The 10,239-nt window shown below is 32.5% G+C and overlaps 1 protein-coding gene across 2 annotated transcripts; it reads left to right on the top strand.

The window, feature by feature from the left end:
- Positions 1–1,898: 1,898 nt before the first annotated feature.
- On the top strand, positions 1,899–9,565 carry LOC141667866 (phragmoplastin DRP1A-like). Of its 2 annotated transcripts, XM_074474499.1 has the most exons (16): positions 1,903–2,196; positions 2,825–2,888; positions 2,981–3,079; positions 3,259–3,360; positions 3,941–3,991; positions 4,132–4,193; positions 4,470–4,560; positions 5,652–5,716; positions 6,248–6,442; positions 6,617–6,736; positions 7,138–7,208; positions 7,293–7,518; positions 8,403–8,453; positions 8,634–8,862; positions 8,940–9,079; positions 9,210–9,565. In XM_074474499.1, the coding sequence occupies exons 1-16, from the start codon at positions 2,068–2,070 to the stop codon at positions 9,336–9,338; spliced, it is 1,824 nt and encodes a 607-aa protein (XP_074330600.1). In that variant the 5' UTR covers positions 1,903–2,067; the 3' UTR covers positions 9,339–9,565. The 2 variants fall into 2 exon arrangements, with proteins under 2 accessions (XP_074330601.1, XP_074330600.1); XM_074474500.1 differs by lacking the exons at positions 8,940–9,079; positions 9,210–9,565 and having other exon boundaries at positions 1,899–2,196; positions 8,403–8,488; positions 8,634–8,760.
- Positions 9,566–10,239: the final 674 nt, after the last annotated feature.

Below are 10,239 nucleotides of genomic sequence, written 5' to 3'. Positions count from 1 at the left end.
CAAGATTATTTCTCTACCACATCAAAATTTTAGAACGATTGTTTCCCGACGTAATATCAGGATTCAGGTTGATAGAAATACACATGTTCAAATCCATGACATCAACAAAATATAATAATTAAATAATAAAACAAAGTTCACGAGTGTTTCAAAAATATATACACTAGAATACGAATAATAATATGAAAAATATGGAAAAATCACATCGGGTTATAAGGCCGTAACAAATAGGCGTGTCAATGGGTCGAATACGGATCAAGTTTACCTAAATGCATATCCAAACTCATTTAATTTTATGGGATTCAAATCAGATCGGGTCATCTCTTGGTTGATTTATTTAATTTAACAAATAAACATCTATTTATCCATTTTTTAAACAACGTCACTATTTAAAAAACAAATAGTAGTAACACTTATATTACATATTAAGTAATAATCTAAAATTCTATATTTTAGACTCCAAAAGCATGCTAAAAAGAAATTAAAAGAGAACTGTTTTTAAATAAATGCTTTGTATACAAAAAAAATATATAAATTCTAATGCCTATAAATTGCATAATAGGAATAATAATAAAAAAAAGAGATAAATGTTCGAAATTGAGCAACTGTGACACTGTCATAATCCATTATTCTCCATTAACGTTTATAATTTCACCATAAAATGAAGAGAATTGTATTTTGTATACCTTAGTTTTGACAAAAAATAATATTATATACCGACTTTCATAAATTGTCGTTTACTGCCCTTAATTTTCAATTCAGATGCAAAATGCATTTATTGATAGTTACAATTAAATTAATCAGGGGTAAAAGGAACTTCAGTATAATATATGAATAAAATTTGTACTTATAACTCGAAATAAGTTAAAATCTTTATAATAATGAAATTTTTCATTAAATACACACCATAATAATAATAATGTCGAATAATTAAAAAATTCATGTAGTGAATTTCATATTTAAATTAAATATACAACTAAATTAAAGTTAAAATTTATTTTTTTAGTAAAATTGTTAAATTTTAGGAGTAAGACTATAAAATAAAATTAAAATTACTAGTAAAATTTGAAAATTCAAAAATCATTATCTTATAGCTGGTATAAAAAATCAATGTTTTATCCAATTTGAAATATATATAATGAATTTCTTTGGTGAAATTCTTATTTTGCCCATCCCGAATAAACTGAATTAGGCAAAAGAATGTATTATATGTATTGGGTTCGAAAAAAAAGAGATGTAAAATATAATTTGTCAATAATATTAAATTTTGGCCATAATTAAAGAATGCAAAATGCAACTTTGTCTAAAATGAAAGAATAGCTCAGTATACCATAGAGTTCAACTTATTAAATATTAAAGTTATGAATCCAAATATAATGCTCCTAATATTATATGAAATATTAGATACTATATGTAATATAATATAATATAAGAATTATGAATAAGCTCTAATATTTACTATTTAAATTCCAATTATAATTTTTTTTTTGCCATAATTAACCATATTTTAGCTCTAACATATTATGAATAATGATGTTGAAAATAAAAATTGGAGTTTAAATAATAAAAATAGAGTTTATTTATCAATATCCTATAATATATATTTATATTAAAAACATGTAATATTATATATAATTAAATGAATCGGGTTGCGAATACGAATCACATTGACTTAAATTCATATACAATTCATTTGTTATTTGAATCGTTTTCTCGATTCGCCTTGCGGATCAGATATCTTTTATGGATATTTTCAAGTTCAATCATATTTATTTATATAGGTCCGGAACGGATTGGCTTGACCGGTATAGTAATAAATAAATAAATTTAAAAATTAGTATTAAAAAAGAGGTTAAATTACAAGTTTGACGCGGTTTGGGTTTTGAACAAATTTCGGAACAGAATAGTAAGCGAAGTAACACCCCGCGTAAATAAACTCTGGCTTTCGCAAAATTTGGCTTCTACGTTTTTTTCCCTTGCACTCTCTCTACCTGCGTTAAATATTTCTTATTTGTAATCAATTGAGATCATCTCCGTAATTACTCTCCTGGACCTGGGCCGATCGATATGGAGAATTTGATAGCGTTGGTAAATAGATTACAAAAAGCATGCACAGAGCTCGGTGATTATGGCGAAGAGAGCGCTTTGCCTACTCTCTGGGACGCTCTGCCTTCCATCGCCGTCGTCGGTGGTCAGGTCCCCCCCTCTCTCTCTCATTCTCTCTCTCTCTCTCCCCCTCTCCCCCCCCACATCCATGTAACATATGCTTGTGTAGCCTGTATATTTTTATTTTTGTAATTCTTTTATGGCGATTGTATGAATTGTCATATATTTGCTTATATTTATTGCTGTTATACTTGATTTTGTTTGGATTCTTAGCTGTATGGATCGATAATCTGATTTTGTTATGTAATTGAGGTTTATAGGTTGTTGAATTGTTGATATTCTGTGCGATTTTGTTGAAGTTAGTAAAATTTCAGCTGATATCATAGATTTGCTTAAATTTATTGTTATCGCACTTGATTTGATTTTGTTTGCCATAATTAGCTAAATATATTGATTTACTGATTTTGTTCATGTGATCGTGTGTTATAGGCTGATAATTTGGTGATATTTGTTGTAATTATGTTGTTGTAGTTGGTAAAATTTCAGATGTATATTATTGATTAGATTTTTACTAATGCCATATTTTCCATGTTTAGCTATAATGTCCGATGTAAGTTATACTAAAGCTGTATGCGGTATATTTTAGGTTTAAGTTTCTGTTTCTGTTTTGTTATGTTGCATTGTATGTTTTCTCACCTATGCTGTTAATTTTATTTAGAGCTCCGGAAAGTCTTCTGTCTTGGAGAGTGTCGTCGGAAAGGATTTTTTGCCTCGTGGATCTGGTACTAATTTCTATTAAAATTTCCACCATCCTCAGCATAGGTAACTATAGTAAATTAGTCTAGATTTTTGACTTGACGATTGTTGCATGCAGGAATTGTTACCAGGCGTCCACTTGTCCTGCAGCTTTACTATAAGGAAGGAAGAGAATATGCAAAATTTGCACACACCAGTCAAACTTTCACAGATTTTTGTATGTAATTTGTAGTTTAATGACTATTCAAAATATATATACATTATTCCTTTCCACTATTAGGTTGTATCCTCATCATTGTAGTGCACTTTCACAGTATTGTAGTTTATACATTGATTAGATCTACTTTATTTTTCTGTTAATTTATGAGATAATGAGCCAATTGCTGTATTGTGTAGCTGCTGTGAGGAAGGAGATTGCTGATGAGACTGATCGAGAGACTGGGCGATCTAAAGCCATTTCTACTAAACCAATATATCTCAGTATCTACTCTCCAAATGGTGAGACGATATAACTGAATAGCTATCATCTGATATACTTCATAAGTTTTTTTTTAAGAATTTCGTGACCCTATTTCATTGATTTTGCTGTTATGGTCAAATTAGTTTGTGGTTTATCAGTTACAATGAATGATGAATGATGTGTTATAATTAAGCACATTGTATTTATGACCTGTTCTACTAAAGACCGAAGCCTACAACCCATGAGCACACCAGATATAAGCGCACACATACATTTATGCTTACATGCACACACATAGTATTTATGACACGCTCTACAAAATAACTGAAGCCTACAACCCATGAGCAAGCGCACATACATACACTTGCATGTGACTGACTCATCTTCATTCCCACATCTTTTACGTTTTATTGACGTCGAATGTCCACTTCCCCCCTTTTTCTCTTATTTAATGTTTGCACAAAATTTGTGTACAGTGAGAATAAGAATCACTGCAAATGCCGTGATATTTTGTACTCAGTTATTTTCTTGTACATATGTGGTGATGTTTTTTTCCTTGAAACGATAGTAGTGTATTGAAAATCCATTTATCTAACTCGCAGTTGTTTGGAATTGCAGTTGTAAACTTGACACTAATTGATCTTCCTGGGCTTACGAAAGTAGCTGTTGGTGAGTTTTAAGATGACTTGGATGTTTGAAAATTATAGTGTATTATCTTCATAAGTTACACATACACATTTTTACCTTTTTAATGTACATATGCATGTAATATTTAATTATTGATCGTATATCATTATTAATTATTGTAGATGGCCAGTCAGACAGTATTGTGCAGGACATCGAAAGTATGGTCCGTTCATATATTGAGAAGGTACAAACTCCTTTAAATATTTCCATGAAATTGGTACAACCTCCTTAAGGATTGCTCTGCGATTTGGGTCTATATAAAGATGTCAGGGCAGAAATGTGAATTTCGAGTATACTTGTGTTTGTTATAAGATTACACCGGGTTTTAGATTTCATGTTATTTCCTTCAATTGTATAATTATATTTAATGGTGTTACATCACTTTCTGAATCTTTCTCTTCAGTTGCCTGGTTAAGTAAAGAGTAAAGTATTTAAACTTACTTTGATCTTGATGTGGCAGCCTAACTGTATCATTCTGGCTGTTTCTCCTGCCAACCAAGATCTTGCTACCTCTGATGCAATTAAAATTTCGCGAGAAGTCGATCCCAGAGGTTAGATGTTGGCTCTATGATTTCATCCTTTCCGATTGTGCCTACTTTAGGGTTATCAAAACTTTACAATGGTTATAGGATAGGGCTGAATATAACTTATAAGAAAGTGTCCTGGTGTAAGAAATTTAAGGGGTTTTCTTGTATGGTTTGTGTTTTTTTAGAGTATTGGCATAAAATGGAGTTAATTGTTTTCTGGACAGATTTTTCTTTTGTTCCTCTAGTAGCACAAAATAGGCAATAGAAGCACATTACATGTTTAAATTCTTAACAGGCTATGTTTATCGTATCCTGTCCATTGAACATTACGTCATACTTGGTGTTATGTATTATTCTAAAAAAGAAGGGTGCTCCTCCCCTTTTAATACATATTACAGGTACAGTCATACAAATACCATTACACATGAAATAACATTAATCATGTGTTTTTAGTTTGCCTTGGTAAGTACATCATATTTTAGGGGCATTTTGGGGGGGGGGGGATTGAATGGTAGTATGTATTTTTACATTATTAATAATTGAAATGTGGAGAACATAAGAAGTTCTAGTACACTGTTTGTGCCAGGCAGTTTAAGCTTCTGAACTTCTGGAATGAGAATTGTTACTCAAAGAACATCTTATTTTCACTTTAAACAAAGGACATGTATACAATGCCGTGTGCTATATGTGGCCATGCTAAACATAAATATCACCGGAAGTGGGAAAATCTGATGCATGTCTATTTTTACTCCACGTCCACAGTTATATGTGACTACAAAGTTAAGCATAACATAATAACATATCTGTTATTGAGATAACCTCCTTTTAAAATAATGTGATGTGGGAGTTTGAAAGAAAGTGTACTTTTGGGATGGAATTAAGATTCTATTTAATAAAGATTTTTTTATTTATCTGGCCTGAACGTTGAGTTTTTTCTCCTAATAAACTAAGATTCCAATTTTTAGTTGTAAACAGGCTAGAACTGGGAATAGGCTATAGTCGTAATACTCTTCCAACTTTATCAAAATTTAAAAAAGAAATTTAAATTGGTGATGGCTTCAGTGATTTTTGTGTTTCCTCGAAACTTACTGATTGTCTTTTGTTCTCTTTTTCAGGGGAGAGGACGTTTGGAGTTTTGACAAAGATTGATCTTATGGACAAGGGTACTGATGCTGTTGACGTAAGTAGCTTAGTTAAATGGAAATCGATATTATTTGTTTTAAACTAAGAAGCTATATGTTTGAAGCACTATTTTCTTTGGTACAGAAGGCTTTTACTAATTGACTGATTGTTCTAGTTTATTTTTGAATTGGTAGCAGAAGGCACGAAATGAGACATGTTTAAGAAAAAAGAAAGCAAGTCTCATATTGTAGTAACAACACCATTACCTGTTTTCCATTTATGTTTAAACTCCTTAATAATGTTAGATTGTTTGTTTTGGTCTTGCTAGAGTATGGAGTTGTCTTTTTGTACTATTAGTAGTTGGCTTCACATAGCAGAGCTCCCCTTCCCCTTAAGTTGAACTCTCGTATAATCTATTGAAAACCTTAAGTTTTCACTATTTATGTTCTGCCTCTGTATATTGATGTGTGGTGAAGAATTATCCCCGTCTTTTATGATTTATATTTTATAAATTTAAATGACTTTGCAGTGTGTGTTGTATAAAATGAGTGATGATTTCTCGTAATTTGTTTTTCTCTGGTGGTCTCAGATCTTGGAAGGGAAATCCTATAAGCTACAATTTCCATGGATTGGTGTTGTCAATCGGTCTCAAGCTGATATAAATAAAAGTGTGGACATGATTGCCGCCCGGTGGAAAGAGCGAGAATATTTTTCTAATTCTCCAGATTACAGTCATCTTGCTAAAAGGATGGGCTCTGAACATCTAGGAAAAGTGCTTTCTAAAGTAGGAAACTCGTGTATTCATTTGATTAGAAAAGATAATTTGCATGCTTCTTCTTTTGCCTTTGATGATATGATACCTATATCTAACTGCTCTACTTCTACATTGAACTTGAAAGTATGGGCTATACAATGACTTGCACGGTTAGGCTAATTGTCGATTGGCTTAATGTTTCAGCATTTGGAATCTGTCATCAAGTCCCGAATCCCAAGTCTTCAGTCTATGATTAATAAAACTATCATAGATTTGGAAACAGAACTAAGCCGTATTGGGAGGCCAATTGCCACTGATGCTGGAGTAAGTAGCTTAATCTCTTTGTTTCTTGTTTCTGTTAATGAATCATATCGTGGCTAAATTTTTTTTAGATAGCCTGTGATCGAATCGGGATCTTGTTGGTAACTGTAGTTGCATACCCAATGATTTTAAAGACCAATGTAATTGTTGCCATGTAATTTGAGACAGTTATCATAGCTAGGGTTTACTCTTCCTTTTTTTGGGGGTGGTGGGATGTTACTTATTTGAGGAATGAAGGTTTGATTAGGAATCACTAAGCTATGCTCTTTAGCTAGTTTACAGTTTCTGGTTATTTGGCATGTCAGTTTGGTGGTTTATACTTATCTACAATGTTAATGCTTGGTTTCCCTATGTTGCAAACGAAATCGTTTGCGCTAATTTCTTTTCACCCATCATCCTTGCAGGGAAAGTTATATATGATTATGGAAATCTGCAGAAACTTTGATCAAATATTTAAAGAGCATCTTGATGGCATGTACGAGACAGTACAGTTGTTTAAAACGTTATTTTATTTTAACTTGATGTTATACTTATATGACTATGATATTATCTAATGCAGACGGCCAGGTGGTGAAAAAGTATATCAAGTTTTTGATAATCAGCTTCCAGCCGCATTGAAAAGGTTACAATTTGACAAGCAACTAGCAATGGAAAATGTAAGAAAGCTAATTACTGAAGCGGATGGATATCAACCTCATCTGATTGCTCCTGAACAAGGCTATCGGCGTCTTATTGAGTCTACCTTAGTTACCATTAAAGGTCCTGCTGAAGCGGCTGTTGATGCGGTATGCATATGAATTCATTGCATTTGTATACTCCAAATTTCTAACCCACTAGGGCCTAGGACTTTGTAGCGATGTAATACTTAATTGTCAGTTGTCAAATCAATCTGTCGTCCTGAAGCATTACTTAACACCTGCAATTTTTTACCTCGCTAAAGGAAAAGACGGATTGTAAAGAGAAACGGATCTTAAAAAGCTTTTTAAGTTGCTTGTCATAATGAGAACTGCCAGAAACATGGGTTGTATCCGTTCCTATTAATTACCTGTAACATGGTAATAAAGCATGGTTGTATCTGTTCCTATTAATTACCAGTAACATGGTAATTTAGAGGTCTAAAGCTTAAAATTTTGGCTGGCAACAAACATAAGTTTAGCAGCTTGTCCCCACTTAATATAACATATACTCATTTCTTATTTTGGAGTAGCCTTATATGCATCGGTGATAGTAAATAGGGGAAAGTCATCTATACTACCTTGATTTTCTTAATTGTGCCTATCACAGGTCTCTATTATTTCTAACCTTTATGATGTATTTCTCATAAATTAAGATGTATATCGTTTTTCTGCCTGATCATCATCCATAAATCCAGATTAACAAGATTCCAACATAACCTGCATCACTGAAATACCTTTATAGTTTTAAGTTTTTGTTGGTTGCATGGCTCCAAGTACTTAGAATAGGAATATTTTTTACTCCCGTATTTATTAATGAAAAAAAGGATTTTTAAGAGGATCCCTATCCCTGTACTCAGGCACACTTTGTTGCAACTGAGACTTGAACTCTCCACTGGAAGTAGAGAGTTGTTAGCACTGGAACACTGCTTCATTAATTATGTCACAGTTTATTAGCCTTCTAAGTTTACTTAATTCCTGTACTCTGATTTCAGGTTCATGCTATTCTGAAGGATTTGGTGCACAAATCAATTACTGAAACTGTGGTCAGTCTCTAGTCATCTTGCATCTTTGTTTTATGGTAATAGTGATATAGCACATCCACTGATTGGGATATTGTAAATCCTTCTTTTTTTGCTTATGAGACATAGGATTGTTTACCTTTTTCAGTTTGCCTATTGTTATGATTTGATACAGTCTCAGTGCTACTTTTTTATTCCACACAGGAATTGAAGCAGTATCCGTCGCTTAGAGTGGAAGTTTCAAGTGCTGCTGTTGAATCACTAGACAGAATGAAAGTTGAAAGCAGGAAAGCTACTCTACAACTAGTTGAAATGGAGTGTAGTTATTTGACTGTCGAATTCTTCCGGAAGCTTCCTCAAGATGTTGAGAAGGGTGGAAATCCAACACATTCGATCTTTGATCGGTATAATGATGCATATCTTCGCCGAGTCGGTAAGTAAGCATCAGAGGTCCTATTTTAGTTGAATTAACTATAGTTATTTAGCCATTCCATATTATATCATGTACAGGATCAAATGTTCTGGCATATGTTCATATGGTGGTTGGAAGCTTGAGGAACTCCATCCCGAAGTCTGTGGTGTATTGTCAAGTGCGTGAGGCCAAGCGTTGCTTGCTTGATCATTTCTTTACCGATTTAGGGAAAAAGGAGGTAAGAATTTCTGGAGGTGCCCGCATGTTGATGTTCGAACACACTAGGTAGCATTATTAAAGGAGCAAAATATTAGAATTAGACTATTTTCCAAAACAAAAAGCACATTCAAATTGGTGTTTTTTTGCAGGGGAAGCAATTGGGTAAATTGCTTGACGAGGATCCAGCTATCATGCAGCGGCGCTTAAATCTTTCCAAGAGGCTGGAGTTATACAGAACTGCACAGTCAGAGATTGAAATGGTTGCCTGGGAGAAGTAGATAGGAAACTTTATTATCTTTAAAGTCCTTTTTTGGTCGTAATAACCGGAGTTAATTAGCCATAGGAGAGGGTTGTATACTTGATATATTGACTGAATATCTTTAAGTAAACGGGGAGCAAAGGGCTGGTATATATCATTTTGCCTTTTGTTATCTTCTGTTCATATGATGTAGCTTGGTGTATCCACGGCGATATTCTGATAATACATATATTTTAGTGTTTGCAACTTTTTCCTTTTGTTGTTATTGCCTTGTACGGGGTAGTTCATAGCTTACGAAAATATGTGAGTGCGCAAGGGGGGAAGAGAGATTATGTTGATAGCAATTCTAAAGCTCCCTCTTCCACATGTTTATCACTTTTACGTCATTCTCAGCATTAACTTTAGTAAGAATAGTTACAGTTAGCCACCAATTCACAAACTTCCCATCTCTGTGTAAGATTCATGTGCAGCTAGAGCACTACTAAACCCTGTTCCAGTTGAAAGTACTAACTTATTTCTTGCAATTTTGGCTTAATAATATGTTAATGTTATCTGGTGTTTAATAAAGAAAAAGAAACATTGTTATTGGGTGATGCTAAATGAAGCAAAATTTTAATGAGATATTACTACATCACCCTCATACCTATTAAATGTTTTTCAAACTTATTAAATGATGTTTTGACTATTGTTGATTTTAGTTATTTCTAGTATTAATCCTAGCAATTATTGATTATCGACTTAATTTTAAATTTATTTTACTACTAATATTTTCTTATATAAATAAAATAGTTTTGAATTTAAGGCTATTAAGTTTGAAATCAATACTAATATATTTCTTTATAAAACAAATATGTTTTATCAAAATTATATTTTTAAGTCGATAATTTATAATTTAATTTAAATTTAAGATGTTAATATAT

The sequence above is a fragment of the Apium graveolens genome, chromosome 6, assembly GCF_009905375.1.
Source record: "Apium graveolens cultivar Ventura chromosome 6, ASM990537v1, whole genome shotgun sequence".
Lineage (NCBI taxonomy): Eukaryota > Viridiplantae > Streptophyta > Magnoliopsida > Apiales > Apiaceae > Apium > Apium graveolens.
This window is presented reverse-complemented; position numbering and strand designations above follow the sequence as displayed.